General features: G+C 37.0%; 4 protein-coding genes across 6 annotated transcripts; 3 read left to right on the top strand and 1 right to left on the bottom strand.

Annotated features, from left to right (window-relative positions):
• The first annotated feature begins 418 nt into the window (after positions 1 to 418).
• On the top strand, positions 419 to 7,486 carry LOC126797498 (uncharacterized). Of its 2 annotated transcripts, XM_050524123.1 has the most exons (16): positions 419 to 796; positions 894 to 1,011; positions 1,119 to 1,153; positions 1,391 to 1,484; positions 1,718 to 1,766; positions 1,848 to 2,799; positions 3,464 to 3,595; positions 3,894 to 3,966; positions 4,241 to 4,280; positions 4,411 to 4,483; positions 4,640 to 4,705; positions 5,081 to 5,158; positions 5,257 to 5,429; positions 6,036 to 6,082; positions 6,523 to 6,733; positions 6,837 to 7,486. In XM_050524123.1, exons 1-16 carry the CDS (start codon positions 474 to 476, stop codon positions 7,280 to 7,282), a joined length of 2,910 nt encoding a protein of 969 aa, XP_050380080.1. In that variant the 5' UTR covers positions 419 to 473; the 3' UTR covers positions 7,283 to 7,486. The 2 variants fall into 2 exon arrangements, with proteins under 2 accessions (XP_050380080.1, XP_050380079.1); XM_050524122.1 differs by having other exon boundaries at positions 1,718 to 2,799.
• A 1,134-nt stretch (positions 7,487 to 8,620) lies between these two features.
• Positions 8,621 to 12,358, top strand: LOC126796855 (subtilisin-like protease SBT4.15). The gene is given in 12 exon segments (XM_050523575.1): positions 8,621 to 8,719; positions 8,967 to 9,067; positions 9,201 to 9,298; positions 9,388 to 9,534; positions 9,635 to 9,746; positions 10,092 to 10,486; positions 10,489 to 10,571; positions 10,651 to 10,751; positions 10,978 to 11,199; positions 11,305 to 11,413; positions 11,504 to 11,717; positions 11,811 to 12,358. Coding segments are annotated over 12 exon segments (2,229 nt in total).
• Positions 12,359 to 12,627: 269 nt separating this feature from the next.
• On the bottom strand, positions 12,628 to 16,784 carry LOC126798479 (uncharacterized). Of its 2 annotated transcripts, none has more exons than XM_050525461.1 (6): positions 16,339 to 16,784; positions 15,577 to 15,774; positions 15,359 to 15,436; positions 13,887 to 13,952; positions 13,675 to 13,740; positions 12,628 to 13,598 (listed from the first exon to the last, which is right to left on the bottom strand). In XM_050525461.1, exons 1-6 carry the CDS (start codon positions 16,630 to 16,632, stop codon positions 12,723 to 12,725), a joined length of 1,578 nt encoding a protein of 525 aa, XP_050381418.1. In that variant the 5' UTR covers positions 16,633 to 16,784; the 3' UTR covers positions 12,628 to 12,722. The 2 variants fall into 2 exon arrangements, with proteins under 2 accessions (XP_050381418.1, XP_050381419.1); XM_050525462.1 differs by having other exon boundaries at positions 15,577 to 15,771.
• Positions 16,785 to 22,891: 6,107 nt separating this feature from the next.
• On the top strand, positions 22,892 to 25,612 carry LOC126796854 (histidine-containing phosphotransfer protein 2-like). The gene is made up of 6 exons (XM_050523574.1): positions 22,892 to 22,951; positions 23,881 to 24,014; positions 24,144 to 24,212; positions 24,433 to 24,504; positions 25,206 to 25,278; positions 25,523 to 25,612. Exons 1-6 carry the CDS (start codon positions 22,892 to 22,894, stop codon positions 25,610 to 25,612), a joined length of 498 nt encoding a protein of 165 aa, XP_050379531.1.
• Positions 25,613 to 27,741: the final 2,129 nt, after the last annotated feature.

The raw sequence follows: 27,741 nt of genomic DNA, 5'->3' as shown, positions 1-27,741 counted from the left end.
AATCGAACACGAGCGACTTGAGCCTACTTACAACCCTACTGTAAACAACACCATTGTTCCTTATAGTGGGTATTTATGACCGGAACCACTGGAAGCAAATTTGTCGTCCACCCCTATCGTGCCCATCCCCACTTCACTCCTATCCACTTCACAAAAAAATGTCATGTACCATTTTTCTAAACAAATTTATAACTATGATTATTATAAAATATATTTGTAATTTATTTGTGAGGTGAACATAACATAAACACGATAAGAGTGAGCGACAAATTTATTTTCAAACCACATGCGAGACTAAAACTGGTGCAAGAGATCGATTCGGAGAAATAGTTCGCACGTGGAAGCCAAAAATAATTTTCACGACCTGCTCTTTGATTAGAAATTTAGAAACGAAAACCATAACAGGTCTAGGGTTCGAACCCGCAATCCCTAAACTACTTCTCCATGCTTGGAAGAACAAGAGAAGCAGAAACATGAGTGGAGATGATACTTCCGAGCCTCCACTTGGGGTTCTATTCAGTCGAAAGCGCGGGAAAACCAAGTCGACCAAGAATCCAACCCAACCAATCCCAATCCATGCCGACCCGGTTCGAGCTCACCCGGAGCCGGTTCCAATTGACCCGGAGAGCCCGAGGCACAACCCTCCTAGGGTCAGTGTCTCCATGTTCGATGACTCTGTGGAGAATCACTTCCGAGTCATGCACAAAGTCTCCGAGCTTTGCGGCGAGAAGGGATACGATGAGCCAATCCCGGAGACCGAGCTTCATCGCTTGCAATCATCCACCACTTTCCTCAGGTACACAAACAACAACTCCTGTTTTTTTTTCTTATTCTCTTGAAATTCTATGATGTCATTGTGAAGAACTGTACTTTGGTTGTTGGGGTTGTTGAAGGGAATGGGCGGACTTTAAGTATGAACCTAGAGATGTTCGGTTTGCTTGCGAAGCCGAAAGCCATGATGGGGAGGATGTTATAAACTTGTCTCAGTTTTCTTCTGCAATTGTTCCACAGGTTAGTTCTCTCATGACTTTAGTATCTTGGGGTGTTCACATTGTTAGAATGAAGCGATGGAATGAGTGATTTGATCTTAACTAGCTTGGTTTACTTGTTTGATGCAGAACGAGGCGGATGAGACATCTTCTCCAGAGTTGAGGTACTTAATTGGGACATTCAGGCTTATTCTACATAAGTAACATAACTAATTTATTTTACTCTGAAGTCAATGAAGTTCAATTCTTTTGTTTTTCTTTTCAGTTCTTTTATGTGGGTTATTGTGACGCATGAAATTGATAAGGATGTCTCAAACTGATGTCACTTGAGAATTTTTGAAAACTTGAGATATGTTGATATGATGTGCCTTCAAATGTTGATACTTTGCTTTTTCCTGCAGCCAAGACTTTGTGATGTATGTTGGAGGATCTGTTTGGGCATTGGATTGGTGTCCTCGAGTTCATGAAACTCATGATCATCATGCCAAATGCGAGGTATATCATGTTTTATTCCCTTATATGCACTATAGTTGTGGCTCTTATATAGTCCTTTTTTTTTACCAAAGGAAGTAGTATTTGATAGGGTTAGGGTTAGCTTGTTTACCAGGTTATGTATGCCAGTAAAACACGTGATCTGAGTCTTATTCCAGTTAATAGTGGGAGAATTTTCCAAACACGATTTTTTTATCTTTGATTCATGACAAATAAATCTGCCTTCCACTTTTCAGTATATTGCCATATCTGCTCATCCCCCTGGATCTTCTTATCACAAGTTAGGTAAGCCACTTACTGGCAGAGGTGCCATTCAGATATGGTGTCTTCTAAATGCTAGTGTAAATAAGAAAGATGTTCATATAGGAGAGAAACCAAGAGGTAAAAGTACAATGACTGCTGCTATAGTAAATTGCACTGAACAAAAAAGGCCTAGGGGAAGACCTAGAAAGAAGCCAATAGAAGAATCTATTGACAAAGAGGCCAAAGAAGAAAAATCAACTGAATCAAAGAGGCCTAGAGGAAGACCCAGAAAGAAATCAACAGATGAATCTGTTGACAACTTGGATGGGAGAACCAATAGTGTTGAGATTCTGGCCATTGATTTTACAAAGGAATCGTCCGAGTTGCATTCTATGGATTGCGTTCCTGCAAGTACTCAAGGAAATGATGTTCAAGAAGAAAATGAGAAAAAGCAATCAAGCTACAGGCAGACTCAACCGAAGACAAGAGGAAGACCCAGAAAGAAGCCAATAAAAGAGCCTATTGACAATCTAGATGGGGGTAGCAACAATTCTGGGGTTCTTGCTATTGAATACCAAAAGGAATTACTGGAGTTACATTCCATGGATTCTTTTCTTGCAAACACTCAAGGGGATGAGGTACAAGATGATAGTGGTAAGAAAAGAAAAAGGTATAAGAAAAAGGTTTCCAAAGGGGAATCTGGGGAGAAGCCAATAGATAATTCTGTTGATAACTTGGATGGGAGCAGCCGTTTGCCGGAGGTTCTTGCTGTCCAATATCCCAAGGAAACATCAGAGTTGCATGCTATGGATCGTGTTCCTTCATTGACTCAGGGACATGATGCACAAGAAGCTCAAAATGGAATAAGAGAAAGGTCTAGACCTGGTGCTGAAATTGGCTCAACTAGTTGTTCGGTTCTGAAGGATGTGGCATTGCCAAGAATCATATTCTGCCTAGCTCACCATGGAAAGGTTGCTTGGGATGTGAAATGGCGTCCCCTTGACGAACATGATTCGCGATGCAAGCATCAAATGGGCTATCTTGCTGTTTTGTTAGGGAACGGTTCTCTGGAAGTGTAAGACATATGCTTACTTCTTCAGACATGATTTCCTTTATTTCCCGACCTTAGCTTCCTTTATCAACCCTTTGGCTTATGTCTATCAGATGATTTCGTGGTTAGTGATTTGGTTGGTAACATGGGTCTTGAAAATGCATGATGTACATGAATTTTTTGCATCTTCAAATGATTTGTGGTTAGTGAGTTTTTTAGTAATTGACATGGAAGGGATTAGATAAAACATTTGTGTACTGAACTAAGATTATAGTTCCTTTAACAGTTGATGCTTCAAAGTGAGAGCCAAAACTTAGGGTTGTCTTGAAACAATACATATGGTCAATGTCTGGAACATACTTTGGTCCTTGCTCCTTTTATTTTAAAAACGAAATTGCTGAAATAGATGGATACCGAGTTGTGGTACTATAATTAGACCTTTAGATAGTGGACTTTAATATGGAGTGGGCAAATTGGGGGGATAAGGTTATATTACTTAGGACGAAGATATAGTAAACCTGGAATACTTTTACAAATATACTGCAAGATGTAGTTTGGTATACATATATAGACATATAGTTTAAAACTTGGTTGACATTCATAATCTGTGGAGTTCATACCTGCTATACTGCAATTGTTTTCCTGTTCTGTGATCTGATAATACTTATCTTGAACTGATCAAATGCAGGTGGGAAGTTCCTGCTCCTCATGCAATTGAGGTTATTTATTCTTCTTCATCTGAAGAGGGTACTGATCCTCGCTTTGTGAAATTGGCACCAGTATTTAGATGCTCTCTGTTGAAGTCTGGTGATGATATAAGGTAAACGGGATCATTGGATATGTTCTAATTTTTGTCACTAATATAGAAACATAATGATATGAGAAATAAGGGTGATCTGTAATTGAAAAGCATCATTTACAAGTTCCTGATTTTACACAATAGCTCTCGAACATCATCAAATGGGGTTCCCAGAGGCATAAAACTGGAGATCTTTTTAGGTTGGAACTGATGTAGCTGCATAATGTTGAATTGTCATTGCACTGGTCTCTCTTCTTACCACATAGTGTACATTAAATCTTCCATTGTCAATTTTAATGTCCATTGTTTTGTTGTACAGCATTCCTCTTACTGTGGAATGGTCAACTTCACCACCTCATGACTACTTGATTGCTGGATGCCATGATGGAACGGTAACTCTTCCTGGTCCTTGTCATTGTAATTAAATGTTTTTCTCGAATATTTATCATGCTTTTGTATTCTATGTTTGAATTCATGAAGGATTTCAGTAAAAAAAGATACAGACTCAATGTTCAACAATTTATGTATACAACGCAGCCTTTTAAACCACTATAGGTCTATCTAGTTACTATCCAATAAAAACACCAAGTTAGGAATTACTCTTTTTTTCCCCCTATCATTTTTATTTTATCTTTGGTATCATAAAGAAGTCGACCATGAATACAGGTTGCTATGTGGAAGTTTTCAGCTAGTAATGCATCTCAAGGTAATAATAACGTGGAATGTCTTTTTTTTTTTTCTGGAATATGAAGATAAATAATATATAGATGACTTGGATTTATGTCATTAAAGTGATAAACAAGAAAATAAAGCTGGCAGTTTTTTTTTTTTTGTAGATACAAGGCCTTTACTTTGTTTCAGAGCAGATACAAATCCTATTAGGGCGCTTTCTTGGGCTCCAGGTCAAAGGTTAGCTGTGAGGAGACTCAAATTTGTTTTTTTTCCCTTTGGTCGTCCCGTTATAGATTAAGGGACATATCATCGTGCAGTCAAATATATGACTTTGAGACATCATATGTGTTCTATTAGTTTTCTCATTCATTAAAGAAACTTTGTAACTTTCAGCAATTCAGACAGTGCAAATGTTATAGCTACTGCTGGACATGGAGGCCTAAAATTTTGGGACCTACGGTAAGTTCTATAACTGTTTTTACATTCATCAATTCCTACATGTTGCTCCTTTACATTTAGCTTACAATATTAGGGTTTGGGTAAACACAAATCAAGTGGACGACGTTTTACATTACATTACCTCAAGATTTTGACCCTTTTATATATATATTTCTTTTTTTCAAAATTTGTTTTTGCCGACCATGCTTGATGGGATTCAAATAACAATTAAGGGTAGAAAAGTTGAGGCAATTTTTGTGTGTTTTGTTTGTATGTATATATTTTTAATGTAGAAGCACCAAAATATAAACTTTGTCATATGCTTCACTGAGAAATAAGGCATTCCTCTTTTGAAATTACATTTCAATTTAAAAATTATGATTTTTGGTGTTGCAGTGATCCATACCGTCCATTGTGGGACATCGATCATATACCAAGGTTCATATATAGTCTGGATTGGCTTCCAGAGCCAAGGTACTCCGTGAGTTAGTGTTGGCATAAATCTCATTAATGTGTGTGTCTGTGTCAACTTGAGCCGACTTTTTATTTTTATTTTTTATTAATCTTTTCAGGTGTGTTCTTCTCTCCTTTGATGATGGAACATTGAGACTTCTCAGCTTGACAAAGATTGCCTCTGATGCCCCGGCTACAGGAAAACCCTTTGCTGGAACAAAACAACAGGGCCTGCATAATCTTGCTTGTTTGCCTTTTGCTATCTGGAGTGTTCAAATATCAAGATTAACAGGTCTGTCTTGTGCAAAGTTATTTGATGTGATATTTTAGCTAACTAAACATGTTGCATGTATATTGGCCTGTTCACATTAAATGTAAATACCACTGGTACCTTACGGCAATTGTCTTTACCATCTACCATTTGGTGCTGAAGTCAGTTGAAGACTCTACTATATTTAAATAATAATAATAATGATAATAAATAAATAAATAAATAAATAAAAAGAGAGGAAAGAATAGTGTCTGGATAGGTTATAGTATTTAAGGGCTTGAGTCTCTTGACTGCAGCTTCACAGAACATAACTGTATTTCTGTAGTATAGTTTTTTTTTTCAATTTAAACCGCATGAAACGCCACCTGCTGACCCCCTCATAAGTCTTATTAGGTACTGTATGGTCCTCTGTTCTGCAACTCCTTGCTTGGACTAATTCATGTCGTGCATCTCGTGCTTTGTACTATATGAATGCCAATTTTAATTTCAAAGTCCCCTTTCAATTGATGAGCCAGCCTCCTGAAAGTCAAACTTATAATTATGACTTTAAATTTTTGTACCTGAGTGGTATATCTGTTTAACATCTCACGTTATAATAAATGAAAAGCTTCACCATCAAATTTTTAGGTATGGTTGCATATTCTGGTGCAGATGGTACTGTTCTGCGCTTCCAGGTGAGCTTTTAATCGTGTAACTGGCATTACTGTATCAGACTTCTGTTTTTCATATTGCTTGTTGATAAGATTTTACCGATAATTTTACTTTTTAGTGCTCGATAAAAAGATTTGGTCTGTAGATTTACAGTAGCACCAAATAGGCACTATCATTGGAGGATGGGGCAGCATCAATCAATTTTTTCTAGGTTTTTCAATCAAAATGTTTCTAGTAAAATATGGAGAGGGGGATATATATTTCTAGGTTTTTTTTTTAAACCAAAATGTTAAAATTATGGAGAGGGATTATATGAATTGAGCTTGTCCATGTTGTGGTCATGAGGTTTCCTTCTATCTAAACAAGAAGTAACATTCTTAATAATGAAGCCTCCTTTATAAATGATTGACTCACAAGAACAGCATGCTGTTTATGTCTTTAATGTTGATGTGTTGATACTCAGCTTACGTCCAAAGCAGTGGAGAAAGATGCTATACGGAACCGGGCACCACATTTTCTGTGTGTGTCACTAACTGAAGAGGACTCTGTTGTAACCATCAGTAACCCAATACCTAACAATCCTTTCCCATTGAAAACATCTCGTAAAGCTGAGCCAAACAAAGTGAAGAGAGAACATGATAAGATTGCAACTGCTTCAGAAGATCAAGTTTTAGGTAAGCTTTGTTTATGACGTGAGCCTGAGACATTTCCTTTAATCTCCATATGTTATGTCCATCGTTCTGTAACACCTGTGTATTAAACTGTATCTTTTTGCAGCTCTTTGTTATGGTGATGATCCGAGTATTGAATTAGAATCTGGGAAAGAAGCGGCATCTGTTAGAAGCAAAACTCGCAAATCTGGGGATGACCGAGCATTAGTGTGCATGGATCAAGAGCCATTTAATAGTCAGGATGAAGAAATTGGAGAAAAGGGTACATCGCTTAAAAGTATTGTAAATCATAAATGCAAGTCCAGTGAGAAAATTACAGAAGATGAACAAGAACTGGTATGCAGACGTGAAGAGCTGACTGATAGGCAGGAAGAGAAAATTGGGACGGCGTATGAAGTGTTTCCTTCCAAGCTAGTAGCAATGCATAGAGTGAGATGGAACATGAACAAGGGTAGTGAGAGATGGTTGTGCTATGGAGGGGCAGCTGGAATCGTACGTTGTCAAGAGATTGTGTTGTCCGAAATTGATACGAAATGGGCAAGGAAGAAATGAGTAGCCATATTTTCTGTATTTTATTTTTCTTGATTCTTCCGACTTCTGAGCCTGTTTATCAAGTGCTTTTGGCAGAGCTAGTTGTGGGTGTATATAAATTAGTATTGTCTGTTGACTTACTAGTTTTCTGCCCATCTGAATGAATGTATATTGAAATTCTGTTTACAGTCAAAGGCCTACCTCCTACCTTAAAAAACGAACCAAGTAATAGAAGGTAGTAATTTAACGCAATGATCAGTAAAAGTTGTGGTACACGCAATGGTCTAAATATCGTTTTCGGCATCATATCGGTCGAGAGGTAAAACGATATATCGGTTTTATCGGGGATATATCGGTTTTATCGGATTTGCTTATTTTCAATAAAATTTATAAAATTATACTTCAATATGTACCAAATAAACTAAAAAAACGGTACTAAGTATACTAAAGAAAATAAATACTTGATTTAATGACAATTAAAGTACACGAACGACATCTAATAATAAAAATAGGTATTTAAGAATGATTATTTAGACTTGAAATTCATCATATATATTTAAAAATTATTTAAATTAAAAATATATATGAAAAAATGAAAAAAATATATAAGTTTTTCAAAAAAAGAGAGGAAATAAATATTAAAAAATTAAATAAAAAATAAAAAAATAATAAAAAAATCAAAGTTTGACCGATATTTGACCGTTGACCATCATTTTTGCGTTGACCGATAAATTTTGACCGATATGCTTTTATCGTATCGGATTCGAAATATCAGCGATATATCGGGGATATATCGGCGATATCGCTGATATTTCGAACAGAGGGTACACGACTTGGCTAAGGGCAAAGGCAAGCTTTGTTTTTTTTTAAGTTTTGAATGATGTCATGTAATTATGATTGTTGTAGTTGTAGGAGAATAAGTTGAGTTTCATGTCGAATGAGTAGATCTATGTTATGTACTGTCGTGAGTGTTACTTACAACTTCTTGTCTATCTGTAGATGGTAACGGATGAGTATGTAATGACTATTCTGACATTGATTTCATTTTTTATAAAACCTAGTGGTTTCCTTAAAAAAATGTAATGTAAAAATGTAATACTAACATTGTATTAAAGAATTATTCAACTAGGATATTAAAATGACTTGGATTTATGATATGATTGTATGTTGAAAACATGGGAGGACCGGGTCCCGAGTAACAGTATATCTGAATCCGAACTCTTAGCCTTATCTTGGACTAAAGACTGAAATCAGTCTGAGATACTACATAACTGTTACCTAGATATGAAGTTAGCTCTTTCCTTTGGTTATATCAATGCACAAGCCCTTTCACTTCTGTTTCTTGCATACTTCAACACAATGGGAATCTTACAATATATATTGCTAGTGTTGGCATCCAGTACTTGTGTTGTAGCTAAACTAGCTCAAGGAACATATGATGTTTCCGGTGTAAGGAAGGTAAATCTGATACATGATACCATAAATTTCAATGTTCATTTTGCAGCTTGCGTGGTCTTTAGTACAAATAAGATAATGTTCTATTGTGAAGACTATTGATTGAGATCAAATGACAAACATATAGTTCTCATTAGCAGTCTAACAATATAACATGTTACATTAATTTGCAATAGATGGTTCTTGTCCGTCTTACATTTCATGTTGATTGTTACTGATAAAAGAGTGATCCGGCATTGTACAACAACAGCCTTACATTGTGTACATGGGAGAACTGCCGGAACCTGGAACCCCCACCATGGCCATGACCACGGCTGGCCATGATAACCTGCTCACAACAGCAATTGGAGAGTAATGATCAATTTCTTCCTTCTAGTATTTACCAATATTTCAACAAATGCAGTTACCAGTGCATATATTCCAAACTTCCTGTAATACAAATTTTAATGAAATTGACAAAACCTTTTGTTCTTTCAAATTACAGTGCCGAGATAGCCAGACAATCCAAAATTTATAGTTATGGAAGGAGCTTCAACGGCTTCGTAGCCAGATTGTTGCCGGATGAAGCAAAGAAATTAGCAGGTGTAATATTACATATTCACTGAATGTCCATGTATAATACTCTATACATTTCAAGGCTGAGATTACTAAACTCTTTCTGTCATGTGTAGATGATGATAGTGTTGTTTCAGTGTTTCCCAACACCAAGCTCAAGTTACATACAACAAGGTCATGGGATTTCCTAGGATTGCCTGGAAACACAAAGAAACGAAACTTGCCAATAGAGAGCAATTTCATTGTGGGTGTGATAGATACAGGTTGGTTCACAGAGTTCGAATATATTTTCAGATCATGAAGTATGTGACAGTTTTCTGTTTTCATGTATGATCTTCATTTCATTTATTTATTCCGACTTAGGAATTTGGCCGGCTTGTCCCAGTATGAACGATTCAGGCTTCGGATCACACCCCAAATTTTTTTTAAGGCAAATGCATGAAGGGCTCGATCACACTGGATCATTTCAATACAGGTTTTGGTTTTGTACCTGTTAGACAAGCAAAGAAACCTAGAAGCTTAAACCAAGTCTTTTTCGTCTAAGCTAGCTGGACTTTATAAACTCAAGTAGCAAACAAGTGAAATTTTCTATGGTTACATAGTAAAGTAGAAAATAAAAACTGATATGCATTTCACAGAGTTCAAAATGTAAAATAGATAACTATGTATGCTTCCGCATTTTAGTAGAGCTAGCTCGTTGGACTGTCATTGTGCCAGTAACGTTGAAAGAACCAATGAAAATAGCATCTTCTGATACGTCTATATATAATTGAAAAGTTTTGATGAACAATTTATGTTTTACCATTTCCAACTTGATCAGCAAGGTAATCGGTGCCAAATACTTTATGCTGGACAAGATGCCAGGCCCTGATTATGGAAGTCCAGTTGACACTGATGGCCATGGTACAGACACAGCCTCCACTGTTGCTGGTGTACCCGTCCCAAGTGCCAGCCTGTACGGCATAGCGAAAGGGACTGCTCGAGGTGGAGTGCCTTCTTCACGTATAGCCACGTACAAAGTATGTTGGGGTGGTGACTGCGGTGACATGAACATCTTGGCTGCGTTTGATGAAGCCATTGCTGATGGTGTGGACTTGATATCAATCTCCATTGGTGGTCCTTCGAAGAATTTCCTCCAGGACCCGATTGCTCTGAGATCGTTTCATGCCATGAAGAGAGGGATTTTGGTTTCAACATCAGCCGGGAATAATGGACCTCATGGCTAATGACTGTGGCTGCTACTGGCCTTGACAGGCGGTTAATGACTCTAGTTAAGTTGGGTAATGGCAAAAAAATTTATGTAAGTCTCTATGATCTCTCTGACAAACAAGTAAAGTGCCTGGGGTTTAAAGCTGATTAGTCTGCTCAATTATTGGCAGGGAAATTCAATCAATACCTTCAACCCCAAGAAACAGATGTATCCTCTTACAAGTGGGGCTCATGCTTCCAACGTTACTTCAGACCGCAACGGAAATGCGAGGTCTGCAATTCTTCCTCCAGAATTATAATCAACCAGAAATGAACAACTTTTTTCTCACAACATGCATGTAACGCTCACCGCTATGCACACTGGTAAATGCATATGTCGTGAGAAAGAAGTCATACAAATCCAATTTGATCAGAATTATACAAATTCTTTTATTTTAGCAAGGCCATTTCTACAATGATCCTACTGATGAGCTTATACTTATGCGAAATGTTGGCAGTGCTTGCCATACTTCGACACTAAACCCTCAGAAAGTGAAGGGAAATATTGTACTGTGCAAAGGAAGAAGTCATCAGGATCTAACCATCAAAGAGCTTAATGGGGTAGGGACCTTGATGACAGAACACGAAATGCTTGATTACGGTGAAACCCCTATAATCCCAGCAACCTATGTGCTTGTTAAGGATGGACTTGAGATTGAGCGCTATATAAACACTACAGAGTAAGACTTTCATGCATGCTCCACATATATCATTCTCATATCTTTGCAGCTCAATTGTAATTTATGATGTCTGCCAAAGTTTCTTATATATATGAACTAATTCAGGAACCCTACGGCTGTCATACAGCGGACAACAACTGTTCATATGGATGCCCCCTTCATTGCATCTTTCTCTTCCAGAGGACCTCAACTCATAACCCCCAACATCCTCAAGGTATGAAAGGATCGAAACAAAAACTCTTCTGCTGTTTCTCAAGCATTAACTCTTCAAGTACTAAATTTTCATGTACTTATGTACATACAGCACGATCTTGCTGCACCAGGGATAGACATACTAGCTGCATATTCAGAGCTGCCATCTCTAACGGAAAGTCCAGACGACTTGCGCCACTATTCGTTCAACATGGTCTTAGGTACATCCATGTCCTGCCCTCATGCAACTGCAGCAGCCTCCTACGTCAAGTCTTTCCACCCAGACTGGTCCCCGGCTGCTATCAAGTCTGCTCTCATGACAACCGGTTAGATATGATATCCCAAACCACATTATGAGACAACTGAGTGAAGTGTACTATATCTATTTTTTTAACCAGTATTTTTACTTCTTGCTTCAGCAATACCATTAAAAATCAAACCCCTGTAACCGGAGTTTGCTGCCGGAGCAGGAAAAATACGGCCAATGAAGGCAGTGCATCCTGGCCTTGTCTATGACATTTCCATGAACGACTACATCAGCTTCTTGTGCAAGGAAGGCTACAACGGCACCAGCCTTGGAAAGCTTATTGGGGGTAAAAAGAAGTACAAATGCTCAGACTTCAAACCAACACCTGGCAGCGGTGGCCTCAACTATCCTTCAATGTTCTACCTGGTGTGGGATCCAAACTCTGGCATTTCAGCCGTGTTCCATAGATCAGTAAAGCATGTTGCTTACGGTAGCTCGGTGTTCAAGGCAAAGGTGACTTCGCCTGAGGACCTCTCCATAAGAGTCACCCCTGGTACCTTGACATTCGATAAGAAACATCAGAAGCGATCTTTCACGGTTGTGGTGAAGGGTGGCCCGATGAAAGGGAAAAAACGAAGTCTCTCTGCTCTACTAGAATGGTATGACAATAGTCACAGGGTTAGGAGCCCCATCGTAGTCTACAAGCCTACCGCATTATAACCTCTGCTTCTAGTTCAGACTTGCATTTTACATCGTCATTAGACAAATGTAGGCCAGTATTTTTCCATTTTGATCCTGAAATGAGCATTTGATCCTTTAAAATAGGAAAAATGCAAGCATTAAACTACATATATAATAGATGGGTTACCAAAATTTCCAGTGTTCTTATGAAATAATACAATGAAGCAAAACCAAAAGCCTCAAAGATGTACCCCAGTTCCAGGCTACCATCTTTTTATCCATACCCTCAGAAAGCTTTCTATAATAGGTTGTGATCTGCTCTCCATCTGCAAGGAGCCCTAAGAAATAAACGACTCCCATGAAAATCACAAGATTTTACTTGCCCAATGTTTGATCCCAACGCTTAACATTGCATTCGACATTGACGTCCGTGGAGGTTCTTTAGCTTCGTGAGTTTCTTCCTCCTCTTTCGCGCCTCAGCTGCTGCAATGGCGTCCGCCATTTTCCTACTGGGGTAGATGATCGGTTCACTATTCTTCTCCGTCAAGGCAGAAAATGGATGGCCTGCTGTTGAAGACTTTTCAAAATTGGCACCAACATCTAACTGCAGTTCACTTTCATGCTTTATATTGGATGAGACTCCTCCACGGTTAAGCAGAGGAAGAAACATCTCTCGAGATTCTTCTTCCTTGTGGTGAATGCCTGTATGTTGGTCACCTCTATCGTCAGGAAACTGAGCTGGGTTTTCAGTTAGATCAGTACTTGGTTTGGTTTCTACTGTGCCAGAAGCTTCTGTGTCTAATCTAACAGGGAAACTTGACTGGTTGTTTTCCAACTGTACAGCATTTCTTGAAGATGAACTAGCAATTCCCTGACTATTAAAAAAAGCTCCTTCTTGTTTAATTTCTAGGCATGACGACTGAGGTTCGAGTACATTCCCGTTTTCATAATGAGGGAAGAACCAAGGACATGGAAATACATACATAGGGGTTCTTGATCCGTTAATGTTTATGGGGTTTCCAGGTTCATGTGAAGAATCAGCTGTCACATTACAGGATAAAGAGATGTTTGATGGAATCCCCATTGGATTTTGTGGTACCTGCTGCAACTGAATGGAATTTGAAGATTGAATGATAGAAGGCCAGAAAACGGGTGTAAATGGTGGACGGTTAAACAAGAACAAAGGGGAATTGGTAGGTGAAGACGACGGTATTTTCATATAGGCTGACATATTTTCATCAGCAGTCTCCTCAATCTCTGCTTTTTTCGCCTTAGCCATCTGCCAAATCAGAGGGCATGTCAGCATGTGAAGTACATTAATATTATAAAATCTTTTCCATGTCAGACATATTTACCTGAAATTTTAAGAGCCTATTTGTTTCTTCCAAGGACTGATATTGTTTTAAGGCCAATACCTTTTTCTTCTCAGTAAAACAAGTCACCAAATGTATATAGTTAGTAACATGATGTTAAATAAGCCCCAGAAATTATATTTGGAAAATGAAGATAGTAACTGTTGGATATATATAATAGTTATGGTATAACTACTGTGTGGACTATGACATACCCTCTTTAGACTTTCATTCTCCAATGTTAAATCTGCAGCTTTTTTAGTCAGATCATCACATAGAGCCTGAACATAAGCAAAGATGCATCTTTGTTAAAGTTATCAATACATCATGGCCAAGAAAGCAATCTGTTATCAACATAGTGGAATTTGATTAACAAAGGAAAAGAAAAACAGGTGATAATCACATGTCTATTTGCTGACTCATTTAAATAGCTAAGTGGCACAATATCCAAACTCTATCCTATACAGTCGCATATAAATGCATTCATATCATGCCCAGGGATGCATTCATAGACTGGGCTAAATTTTCATGTCATAATCTTATATAAAAGATTAAATTTGCACACTCCGCATTTGAATCTTTACAATGAATAGATCACGTTTAAGCTTTCATAGTAGAACTGATATCTAAATAATTTTCCTATGAAGTTGGTAAGTCTGAGAGCCCCAATTTGGAATTATTATAGTTTGACCAAAGAAATAGAATTATAATGGGTGCTCTATCGCTGCTGATTTGATCAAGTAGTCAAATGTTAGACTTCGTAGACTATATGTGTATGACGTGAGGAGATGGCATGGGCTGAGATAAACAAGCATGTGAGGAACAGAACGATTAGACCTATATCAATAGAGAAGATGTTATAAACGTACTGGTGAAGCCCAGGTGAGGTAACACTAAGATCCGTCCCTGATCATGCCGTTATAACCAAAGAGTCTGAAACTGAAATGTTTATTTTTTATTTTCAGTATATGTTTGATTATGCAGGGGGAAGAAAAAGCACTACATTTTTAGGGAAGAAAAAGAACTACATTTTTGGGATAACAGCATATAAAAATAGCTAACCCCAAACAGACATTATAATTACTAGATCGTATGATATGACCAGAGGTACCTTTGATATCATGTCAAGTGTGGAATATAAACAAAGAAAACACAGTGCAAACAAGCGACAGACTAAGGAAACTCTTCAGGAATGTGCATCAAGGTTACAACTTACAACTTGTCCTGGACCTATACTCCTGTCTCAAGGGATACATACTCTTAAGAGTTCTCCGTGCATAAAAGAAAAAAGATATTCTCAACACTACTCCTATTGGATACTTCAAAACGACACCAACAAAGATGTAAAGGTTTTACTTTAATTTTGGAACTCGTATATTCACTTCAACCTAAACTTGAAGGTCTATTTGGTCGACTAATGAGTTGGAATTAATAAGAATAGACGTGAATAGACTTGACACTTTTGGTACACAAATGTGCCAGCAAGACTATACTTGGGAACATCTTCACCTTTTGACCTTATCCATTAGAATTCTTTTTAATTAATATTATAGCATCAACACAAGCTTGATATTGAGAAGAAGAAAGTAATTTTATTGCGGCATTCTTTTGTTACGGGAGGTCAGAACAAAAATAATCCAAAAAGATGTGCTTGAGATTTGTAAATAGCAGCGTAAGAACAGCTTACCTGCCTTCGGCGAATCGTCTGCCTAGCTGACTCTCTATTGGCCAAGATCCTTCGTATTCTCCGTTCTTCTTTTTCCTCCTGAAAATAAAAAAAAGACTGATTAGACCTATTATTGTGTTTTTGTGATGAGAAATTGGTATAAGCTTATAGATTAAAAGATGGAATCTACAACTCGCTCAATTATGATTCCATTAATTGCAATTTCTCTTCTTTGGTACCTCAGTGAGATTTCGCCTTGACTTAGTGCAGTTAAATGATGGATAACTTGTAGTGCAGATAGGAGTTGAGTTGGTCACTTCTGCGTCTTGCTCAGTCTTTGTAATCTTTTTGGTTAGAACCAGCTCAGTCTTCACTGGTTCTTCAACATTTGCGGATACCCTTTCCCATTGCACTGGACCTATTACTGCTTGATCCTGCTATAGACAAAAATATTTCTCAAGTCCTGCAGAAAGTAGTGGAAGTTGGTGACAGAGCTTTTTAATTCAGGTACCCTACAATTTTTTTTTATTACAATTTCCCGCATACTTTCATTCAATCATCATACTGACTAATCAAGTCTCAGGAAAATTTATTTAATCCAAAACGGAACATCGGACAAAACCTAATCCAATGTACATCATTCTCTCCTCTTTGGGAGCTAATACCACTAAAGTATGCCATATCCGATTGATTTCACTCAAAAGATGAAGGTTCACATAAATGCTAAAATTTTACTGTGCTCATTGGTCAGGACTCGGGACTACTAAATACACACCATTTTTGTCCAAGCCATGGAATTTTCATAAAATCTGGCTTAATTTAGCAGCAAAGTTAGTTCACTTTTTGTACAACCACCCTTACTCAAATTTATTCAGTTTTACTAATTCTGGACAAACAGCCATTTTAATTTGGCTTTGCAACACCTCCTTAAAAAAGACATAGAAACAGAAACTAAAACATAGTGGATAAAACAAACAGTGAAGTCTCCAACGTAAACAAACCTGCGGAAGAAGATCCGGAACAACCGGGCTCGAACTGGAGGGCGTAGGCGGAGACTCACTCTTGACTCGCTTCTTAGCTCGTTTCCCTTTGACCCCCCAATTCCCGGCGGATTCGGTGCCGCTATTCTCGCGCATCGCCAAATGCGCCAAATCCGCAAGCGCCTCGGCCGCCTCCAGCTCCTCCTTCACCATCACCGGATCAGCCGCGCCTTCGCCGCCGACCGAAACCGAAGACGACGAGGACGAGGACGCCAGATAGCTCGGAAATGAGCGCGTCGGCTCCGAGCAGACCATTTCTCAACCGGAGATCAAGAACCGAAAGAGATAAAAAAGAGTGTTGATAATCTCTACGAGAGACTATAATGACATAAGGGTGGGGGTGTTTACGGTGTTTTGGTACTCGTCAAAACTGTTTCTTCAAGACGAGGTAAGCTTAAGAAGTGAAGGAGAGAGAGAGAGAGGAGGAAAAGGGGTTTATTACTGGCTCGCAGGCGAAGCCCACAGAGAGTGAGAGGGTGCCACTTGTCAAGTCACCTCAGGCCACGACGTCTTAGCGTAACTCCAACATTATATTTCGCAAGCAAATTTTTGTGTTAATCATTTTAAACTAATGTTAGGTATTAAATTATTTAATTATTATCTAAATGTAAATTGAGAAAAACAGTAAATTTAAAAAAAATAGAAAATAGGGTAAATTTATTTCTCTATATCTCCTCGCCGAGTTTTCACTCGGCCAATTGTGAGCCTGCGAGGCGGGATTGAAGCGTGTGGCGGGGGATGGAGGCTGAGGACACGTGGCGAGGGGTGGGATGGCCATGTGGATCTGGGTTACTTTGCGCTACGGCGTTGTGGTTTGGGCAGTGTGCCATTGTGGATACGTGGAGGGCAGTAGAGAGGGGAGGGGATTATGTGAAAAACGTTTTACTGGGGGTAGTGAAAAAAGTGGGGACTGATGAGTGATGAGAGAGTTTAGTTTTGACTTTTGACAACTGAAGTGGAAGCAGGGATTTACAGCTGTAACCAGTTTGGGGACTTGGGGACTTATCACTGTTTGCCTGCTGGGTTGTACCTTCAACTTTGGTTCTTGTTTAACCACCCCCTATAGACTATAGTAGACCATTTTTCACAATAAGGTAAAGTTCTCAACATAGTTTATAAGTGAACAGTCGAAGGCTATAGATAGCATTTCATTTGGTAAGGTAAATGAGATTTTTATTTTATTATTTTGTCATTTTCTTTTTATTTATCCTCCTACTTTTTTAATATTCATATTATATCCTTTTTAATTTTAGTTACATTTTAATTTTCTTCATAAATATTGTGCTTATATATTTTTTTTATACAAATAACGACTATACTATCACGAACCTCACAATGAGCTCTTTCATATGATCCTAATATTGAATATGATCAGGGCTAAATTATTTTAATACATAATAATTACTTATGATTTAATAACGATAATTAACGGTCTTTTTAAAACCTTGAAGATGACCTCAAAGTTCAGAAAAAGTATCATACACATTGATGCATAAAAGTAAAATAACTAAATAATGTATAAAAATTAAGAGAAGTCACTAATCATCGAATTCAGTACTCTAGAAGATCATCGTCACCTCTTGCATAAATAATAGTCGTTGCAAACCCAAAACCCTATGTATACCTTATCATTTATACCTTATGGTGGGAACTCATAAACCAAAGATATAAAAGATGCTAAGGAATATGCCAAAGTGGTAAGCCATATATCTCTTATACCTTACCAATTTTGTCTTATGGTGGCAGATGCTCGTAGCGATGTACGTGCTTCGACTGACTGACTGGTTGACTCTGTCTGTCTTCCTTATGTCAAACTTTGGTGAACAGTCAAGTCATTTTGGATGTGTCGATAGCTCAACAGTGTTATCTGAATCACGGGACTTTACAGTACGAATACACGATATGGGTACGTGGTACGGCATGTGTCAAGATACGCGGGACATTAGTGGTAGGTTGCTATAGTTTAAAACTTTAAATTACATTATTGATATTAAATAATTAATTATATTTTCATAAGATTTTTAATGTAAATAAAGTTAATTAGGAGGCATTTTGGCAAATATAATTATTAAAAGAAATTAATCATGAATGAATTATCAAGATAAAAAATAAAAATATAGACGTGAATAACTTATTTAAAGCTACTTAAGCGTGTTATCTTTAGATAACCATAATTAACAGCTAGGCCAATGACATTGAGGCATCATCTGATGGTAATAATATAGGAAGAGACCGATCTTTGCTAAACAAGCGGGATACGCTGAAGATAGCGACTTGGGTCGCCAATGTACCGCATTTGGGTACGCCCGATTGGAAACGGGGTTCATAGGGAGGATGAGCATTTCCGACAACACTGTAGCTGAAAGCGGAAACCCCCATATTTCTTCTGTTTGCATAATAGAAACCATTTTCCTAGTAAATCACTTTTTTTTACCTTTTATCATCTCCTCACCAATTCTAATAGAGACTTTGGATTGGAAAGAACAACAGACCCCTTTTGGAGGTTTAGACACTCATTGCATAACAGGTTCTTTTGTTGGTATTTTTGAATTGTTTTGTTCCTCTAGGTTGGGTTTGCGGAATTTGATCTGGTGAGGTTTTCAACTTTTCATCTCTCGTTGAGAGGCTCTCTTGTCTCGATTTTCTGAGCTGTGTCCGGGTCTCGTTGGCTTAGCTTGTTCCTCAATTTGATCCCCCTTTTACTAGTGCACGGTGGTGGCTAAACTGAACTGACATGCAATGCTTTTTTGCATTGTTTTTTTAGGCTGTTTTCTTTTGGGCTTTCATGATTACTTGTGAAGTTTTTGGGATTTTTTTGTTGTTATTGGACAGCATGATTATTTTTCTGACCATTGTAATTTTCTCCTTGTCAGGCTGAAGCTACGATGCAAGGAAGCTTCACTGGAAGTCCGATTCCCGCTTCGGAATCAGAATCAGAAGCGGAAGCGTCCGGAAGCGCGGTTCTAAAAAAGAAGATTTTGAAAGCGCCGTGGAAGCGCAAGCTTCCGGATTGAAAGCATCATGGAAGCGCGATAATTGTTGGGTTTTTATAGTTTTCTTCTCTCTTTTCCGGCTCTAATATAAATCCCTCTTAAAAATCTCCATGTTCTAAGGACTCGATAATTCATGAAGATAAATCAAAATCTAGAATTGAATGAAAACCCAGAAAACATACAGTTGAAGCGTCGTTCAAGCAAGTTGAATAAGATTTGAGGATTTGTTTGAGTTTTTAGTTTTGTGTGAGACAACAAGGGCATATAAGATTATACATGAGTTTGATTTGGAGTAAGATACTGATTGGAACTAGATGAGTGAAAAATCAATGTTGTAGATTTTGGGGCTAGACTAAGATGAAGCTCAGAGAGAGAGCGCAAAGTCATTCAGCTTTAGGGTGCGCCACTCATTGCAAAATGTAGATACATATATTTTTGATTTCACACACTTGGTCAGAGTTATTAGATAGCTCGTCAGGTGTATGATGGATTAACTGAAAGATGATGCGCATCATTTGTGGTTAGCTACACTACTAGTATCGTATTAGTTATTCAAGTGTTTGTGTTGTTTATTCTAGGCCATTACTAAATATTTATTGGGCTAATTTTCTATCGTATTGTTCTTATATAATGTTTTAGTAATTAATTTATTGTTTTAGTAATTAATTTATTTTTTTATATAATATATTTTTAGATATAAATATATATTATTTTATTATGACATTTCTAAAATGTACCCGCTTCTAAAAAAATTCAAAAAAATCGCTTCTGCGTTTCTATGTACCGGACCCGATTCCATGCAACTTAGGGTTGAAGTTTTATTCATGGTTGTTAATTGGCAGGTGTTTCATTTGCGCATTCGGTATTCTTGTTTCGTGCCTTGACTTCAGCCTACTTACTCGTTGGCACTTGCATTTTTGGAGTCACCTTTATATTTGTTGTTTTAGGCTTGAAATTATGCTTTTCTATCTAGAGTCGCCTCCAATTTCGTCTGTGAAATTGAGTTTACCGAGCTCTCTAGTTCTCTAGTTTAAACTAATTGGTTTGCCTTGGTTTTGAACCACTGTACTTGTTTCATTTTCATGATTGAAGTACTTTAAACTAATAATAATAATTCGACTTGAGGTTACCTTTTAAGATGATCTTATCTATGTAATTGGAATCATACCCTGATTCATGCATTAAGGCAATAATATACCATTTTGCAACAATATATAGTTCCCTGCCTTTAGTCCTCTCCACATATTCTTGCTTTTGGGTTCGCTTGGAAAGTCTTTCCATTCACTGCTAGGATCCAAAATAAATAAATAAAATTATTTAGAATATAAAAATAAATGGAGTTTTCATTCATACATTTGAAAACAGTCATTTTATTGGACTTATTTGTTTAGTGTACCTCCAATTTAATTTTACAAAAAAGTAAAATGTTGTTTACACCTCTTGAATTTTTCCCAAATGTCAAGTGCCCAATAAAGTCAATAAACAAACCAATTCTAAAACTAAATTCAATCTCACGTGGTAGACTAGATTTTGAATTTTATTAAAAACAATGAATCTCGGCTTTTTTTGTTGTTCATTAAACCAGAATCATTATTTTGTTTTTGAGTTATTACATCATCTCTTTTTTTATGTGCAATCAATAAGCCTTTTGTTTTTGAGTTATTACATCATCTCTTTTTTTATGTGCAATCAATAAGCTTTGTTTAGATATAACTGATAGATATGTCCCCCCCCCCCCCCGGCGCCTGCTAGGGTTTCAAGATTGACGAAATTTGTTCCATTCTTTTTGGAGATTACATCATGCTTTGCACTGCTCATCTTCTCTACCATTGCTCTTGGCGATGGTGTCTTTGTCATGGACAATCTCTTGGATCCGAGTTCAGATCTGGTGGTTGTTGAAAGTTCTTTTTAGAGATCTCGTGAGTGTCTTATGGTGGGGGAAGACCCTCTCTCTTTGCTATGATGCCTATTCGATTTGATTTTCTTGGAGCTTGTGTGGGAAGTTGGCGGCGGTGAGATTGGTTATTGTTGTTACGGATCCCTTGCTTTAGTTCTAGGGACAACGTCCTTGTTTTATGACATATGCAATTTTAGATTGTTGGTGGTGGTGCGCCGCTGTTGGCAATAACGAGCTTTGGTCGACAGTGACGAAGGCATTGGGATTTGATGTTGGGTTCGATAACATAATCATTGGCGGCCGATTCAATTGGATTGGTGTTGGTCATAGACTAATGTTTGGCCCAGCGGGAAAGCCCGTTAATACACGATATCTGTCATGGTGGTAATGACTGTCACAACGGCGGCAACTTGGATTCCTCATGCAGCGGTGGAGCCAATCTGGAAAAGTGGGGATTGGTGGCCTTTTCAAGTTCGGTTTGGGCTTTTTTAGCTCGAGAGGCTATGGTTCTGGCCTTGGGTATCTACTATGAATGGTGTTGTTGTAGTGTGTGCTCCTCATCTAGTGTGGGTTTGGTTGGATTTAGGTCTTTATGGCTCATCGTCAGATCTAATCTTGGATCAAGGGCATACTATGCTTATGTGGTTGCTATCTTTTTATTCATTCTTTTTCATGAGTGTTAGTTTGTTAAATAAAGATGTTATAAGCGATATTCAGAAAATGGATATATTTTTGGTAGTTAAAATCCTAGTTGCAGCTAGATATTTTAGTAGCCATATGGAGTAATTTTTTTTGTCGACCCACATGGGTATTTTATTCCTTATACTGTTTGCTGGGCTATAAAACTGAAAAAAAAAAAAAAACCTTTTAAACCCACATCTTAAATTCATTTGGAACCATGTATCAATTTCATAGCTAAACAAATTTTTACTATAAAATGTATATATACATTTCTAAATATGTAGTTTTGAACATGCATTTTTCAAATAAAAAAGATTTTTTTTTCCGCGTCTTTAGTTCCGATGATTAAATATGAGTTAACTAAGTCTTAACTGAAGAACAAAAAATTTCCCAGTGCCAATTATGACTCTAAAATAGATTTCTCACACAGTTGTCTTTGAAAAGTGAGGAAATTATCTACTAAACTATATTAACAAAGTGATTTCAATGTCTAAACTCATTTAAGAAATTGACTAAAGTCTATGAACAAAATAACTAAAGGAAGAAAATATAACAATGGAATTAGTCTAATTAAATCCAAAGTACACAAACCAATTAATAACCATAAACATTAATCGAAATTAAATTGAATCCAAAGCTTTATAAGGAATTTGTTTGAAAATTTCTGTATTTATTAGATTAAATTAATACCACACTGTCACTCATTGACACTACTAACTTTGCCAACCTGGTAATAAATACGTGTCAGAAGAATTGAGCACTTATGCTGTGAATGTTACCTCATATGCCTTGCACTTCACAGAGTAAGAAATGCTTAACAAAGTAATTAACCATTTAAATAGTTGTATTCTGGAACAACTTCATTCTCAATCTATAAAATAAGATTTAGTTTTGGCTTCATTCTCTACAAATTCAATTGTTAAATTATTTGGGATAATCAACCATGGCGTTAGCTGCACTTAAACAACAACTGAAGCACCAAATCCAATCTATGGTGGATGAGGTAAACAACTCTTTCTCTTCTTCTTCTGATCCCTTTTTTCTTTTTCCTCGTCGACTATCAATTTTTAATCATCAAATAAGATACGATTTTGTATAACTTGACATGAGAATTCTAGATTTGATCTGAAGTTTTATCTAGAATTTTCATCATTTTACAGCTAAATGTATCATTATTGATTATCATTTATAAATATTATTGTCTAATTCTCCACGTGGACGATGATCGAAGATTATTGATGATTCAAGTTTATGGATGGAGATTTGAATGAACAGATTATTATTCATGAAATCTCAATCATTTATAGATGCATGTGCTTATGCCTCCACGTGCCAAGATTGCAGTATATAAGATATAAGATTGAGTTTAGATTGAAAAAAGAAATTATCATTAAGAGTTTATGTTGTCATCTAAAGATATGTTTCACGACCTCCACCGACATGAGGGCTTAACACTTTTAAGGAAGAGTTTTAGGGTACCCACAAGTATGTGATACACACATTTGCAGTTGTGAAGAAAACAAATTGTCTTAGTTGTAGCGTGAATTTGTAGTGTAATCTAAGTGCTAATAGAGGTATTTACTCCACTGATAACCTTAACAAGTTTGTGCCCAAATTAAAAGTCAGTGTATTTATAATTTGGTTCATTTTATATGTAGTTAATGTGAAACAATCATAGCTAGAAAGTGGTTTGTGGATGTTAGTAAATTCAGTTCAATTCAACAGTAATTTAATCAATTTAGCTGTAAAATAAGTTGCATTATGATTAAATTATGTGTTGCATGTCATAATTGATGTCAGTAGTGAAATATTTCTTCTTCCATAATATTGACTGTATGTGGTACTAAGGTCAAGAGCAGTGAATAAAGAAGTTCTAATAGTACCTTTCAAAAAAAAATCTAACAGTAAGTGCTAAGCAAATTCTGTCTGCAGGGTATTTTAGTAGAGCAACAGTTTGCTCAAGTTCAAGAGTTGAAAAATTCAGACAATCCTAACTTTGTTTCCAAAGTGCTCAACGATTTCTGTGACGGGGCGGAGCAAACGATAACCAATCTGAATAAGCTTCTGTAATCTCTCAACCTCCAGAGTCCAGATGCTATCTAATTCATATATATGGTTATTCATTTGTGTATAACTTTATTCCCTATCTAACTTTAAATTGCCTATTGTTTAAGCTCAATTTCAACATATTGCAGCTCTGAAGAACAAATTGAATTTGACGAGTTGAATGCTAGCATACATCTTTTAAAGGGAAGTAGCTCCAGGTAAGTTAATCTTTCAATTGTTTTCCATGAATTCCAACAGCTTCCAACTAATTTTACTGACTTACTGCTATATCCTATACACCATGATTGCTTGATTCTGTAGTGATATTTGAGCTGATATTCAAATTAAATATGTTTCGTGAAGATGTTGATCGAAATTCTAGTATTCATTATGTAACTGTAAGACTATCGCCCAACTTTTGTCTCTTTGGTTATCCAGCATTGGAGCTTCTCAAGTGCGTCTTGCTACTATTGAACTTAATAAAGCTGTTGATGAAAAAAGCAAGGAAAGGTAAGAACTCAAAATGAATATTTCTCATTCTCTACCTTTTATATCGGGGAGAAATTTTCTTAGGTACCCACATTTACAAATATGATTACAAATTTGTTGTTATTGTGGTACAACAAATAATTATTTATGTAATTATAGTTCTACTAATGATAAATACTTCACTTACAACATTTTATAAGTTGTTAAACAAATTGTTGTAATGATGGTAATTTTATTCAATTATATGTAAATGTGTAAATGAATATGATAATTTTATTGTCAATGTTGTAATCTAGTGCAATGATATTGTTGTCAGTATTGTAATTTTGTTCAATCAGTTGTAAATATTTGTATGATATATATCTCTGTACCATAGACGACCCGCATGGGGGAAATTCTACTCCTTTTAAAGTTTTAGGCCTGTTTTCTCAAATGAGAACTTACTAATTTGACGGGGGCCTTATTTAGCTTGATGCATGAGGTATTTTTTCTAGCTACATAGTTTACTCTAACGAGGACTTTATATACGCTGAAGATTCTAATCTAGTAACCACATGAATCCACCGTGTCCACGAAGTGGTAAATATCTCATGAAATTAGACATGTATGCGAATGTTAACGTTTATTGACTAAATTTTCTTGATTTTTGTTTTCACTTTTCATGATATCCTTTTTATTTCTGAACATTAAGTGCTGATTGTTATGCCTATGTATCCTTACAGGTCCTTGGAGGCCTTGAGGAAAGTCACACATGAGTACCTGAGGATACAGTACAAATTGCAGACCATTATTCAGGTAATACATTACATTTAGTCATTTACGTTTTCAAATTAAAAAAAAAATTATATTTACAATCTCTTACCTTACTAAATGGCAGGAAAATATTGATTTTATGTCCTTACTCTAGTAGAAATTTCTCTCAAAGTTTAGCTAAGAGGAATTACAAAATGCTTTTCATTCTGTTGGACTATCTTGCTTTAAATTCATTCACTATCTATAAGGTATTAATGACTTGTTCTTGAACATTTGGGTGGTCCAGCTGGAGAACAAGATCTATGATGTTGAATCCAAGGCACTTAAAATTGATGCAAATTGTGCAGCAGGGACTTCATATTCAAAACATATTTGAAGAATTGTGTCCAGTACTCAATTTTCCAGATTGTCTATGTATTCTATTATTGTTATGAAATTGTGAGAGTTCTTTCAAGATTTGACTAAATGTATTCAGCAAAGATCTGATATGAGATATAAGTATATAACTACATTTTTTATGTAGGATGAAATAACTATATCTTTATTAAATAATATGGGGGCAATATATATGGATTACAAAACTACAATTTCGTAAGATTCAGAACCCTAATCTATTACAGAGATGAAAATCTATCTCTAATAGGAAACCTAACAAGGCTAAGACACACACAAGGATAAAATAATAATTCTCCCGGAACACTTCCCCTTGTGTCGCATGTCTAGGTTGCGTGGCGCACAACGTTGCCTCGGTAAAAACCTTGTCAAGCAAAACAAAAACCTCTTAGGTAAAACAAAAGCTTGATCGAAGGAAAAAAGAGCACAACGCACCAACTACTTAATGATCTTAACATGTGATGTAGACTCTTCCTGAAGTCTACCAAACTCTAAAGTTTTGATAAGCGACGCATGCCAATGCTCTTCACATGTTTCACAAAAATAGATTTAGGCAAAGACTTAGTGAACAAATCCGCAACATTGGATTATGAACTCTCTTGATTGATCTGAACATTCAAAAACTTTTGTTGTTGAACATTGTAGAAGAACTTGGGCGAAATATGCTTGGTATTGTCTCCCATGATGAAACCTAACTTAGTTTGTTCTATGCAAGCAGCATTATCTTCATAAATGCACGTAGGTTGATTAGTTGTAGAGACTAATCCACAAGAATCATGAACCACGAATCTGACGAACGAGTGACCATAGCCAAATACATTCTTTAATTACTTCATGGAGAGCAATGATCTCCACGTGATTCGAAGAAGTAGCAACAAGAGATTGCTTTGTGGATCTCAAAGATATCATAGTCTTTCTAATGGTAAACACATAACTGGTTTGAGAATGAGCCTTGTAAGGGCCATAGAGGTACCATGCATTGGCATTACCAACTAACAAGTTATTTGGAGTCTTTGAATCAAGGGAAGGACCAAATATTGCTCTTGGCACCGTGGTCTGCCGCCATACCGTGGCTACCTACGGCGGCTCTGCCGCGTATAGTGGTGTTGTCGGGGCTGCCTGTGGTGCCGGTGTGAGGTGGCACGGCCATGGTGTTTTCTCTGTTGTAAGGATATAACAATCCCATGTTAATGGAACCTTTCAAGTATCGAAACAAGTGCTTGATACCATTCCAATGACGTAGCGTAGGCGCGGAGCTAAATCTAGCTAATAAATTCATTACGAAAGATATGTCTGGTCCAGTGCATTGAGCAAGATACAATAGTGCCCCAATTGCATTAAGGTATAGAACTTCAGGACCAAGAACCTCTTCATCATCCTTTTTAGGATGGAGTGGATCGTTCTTGATATCTAGAATTCTGACGACCATGGAAGTAGACAATGGACTGCATGGATCCATATTGAAACGTCGAAGCATTTTCTGCGTGTAATTCGACTGGTGAACTAAGATATCGTTGGCCCTATGCACAAGCTCAAGGCCGAGACAGAATTTCGTCCCCCCTAGGTCATTCATCTCAAATTCTGACTTTAAATGAGACACGGTCTCTTCAATCTCATCAAGAGTACTAATTATGTTCATGTCATCAACGTAAACCGCAACGATGACGAATCCAGAATTTGTCTTTCGTATGAACACACATGGGCATAGTTCATCATTCTTGTAATCTCTCTCTCTTTCAAGTACTTGTTCAACTGATTGTACCACATTCTTCCGGATTGCTTCAACCCGTACAACGAATGACGTAATCTGACTACATGAGCACTCTGTGGTCTGGAGGCACTTGATGGAGGTAAAGGTAGTTCCTCTGGAGCTTTCATGTATATATCTGCATCAAGATCCTCATAGAGATAAGCTGTGACCACATCCATAAGCTGCATGTTTAGTCTTTCTGACACTACTAGACTAATGAGGTAGTGGAAGGTAATGATGTCCATAACAGGAGAATAAGTCTCCTCATAGTCAATGTCATGTCGTTGTGAGAATCTTTGCCCCACGAGTCTTGCTTTATAACGCACGTTGAGAGTATGGGGAGACTTCGGCACATAAAGAGC

Source organism: Argentina anserina, chromosome 6 (genome assembly GCF_933775445.1).
Source record: "Argentina anserina chromosome 6, drPotAnse1.1, whole genome shotgun sequence".
Lineage (NCBI taxonomy): Eukaryota > Viridiplantae > Streptophyta > Magnoliopsida > Rosales > Rosaceae > Argentina > Argentina anserina.
Note: the sequence above shows the minus strand (reverse complement) of the source record. Positions and strands in the feature narration are given on the sequence as shown.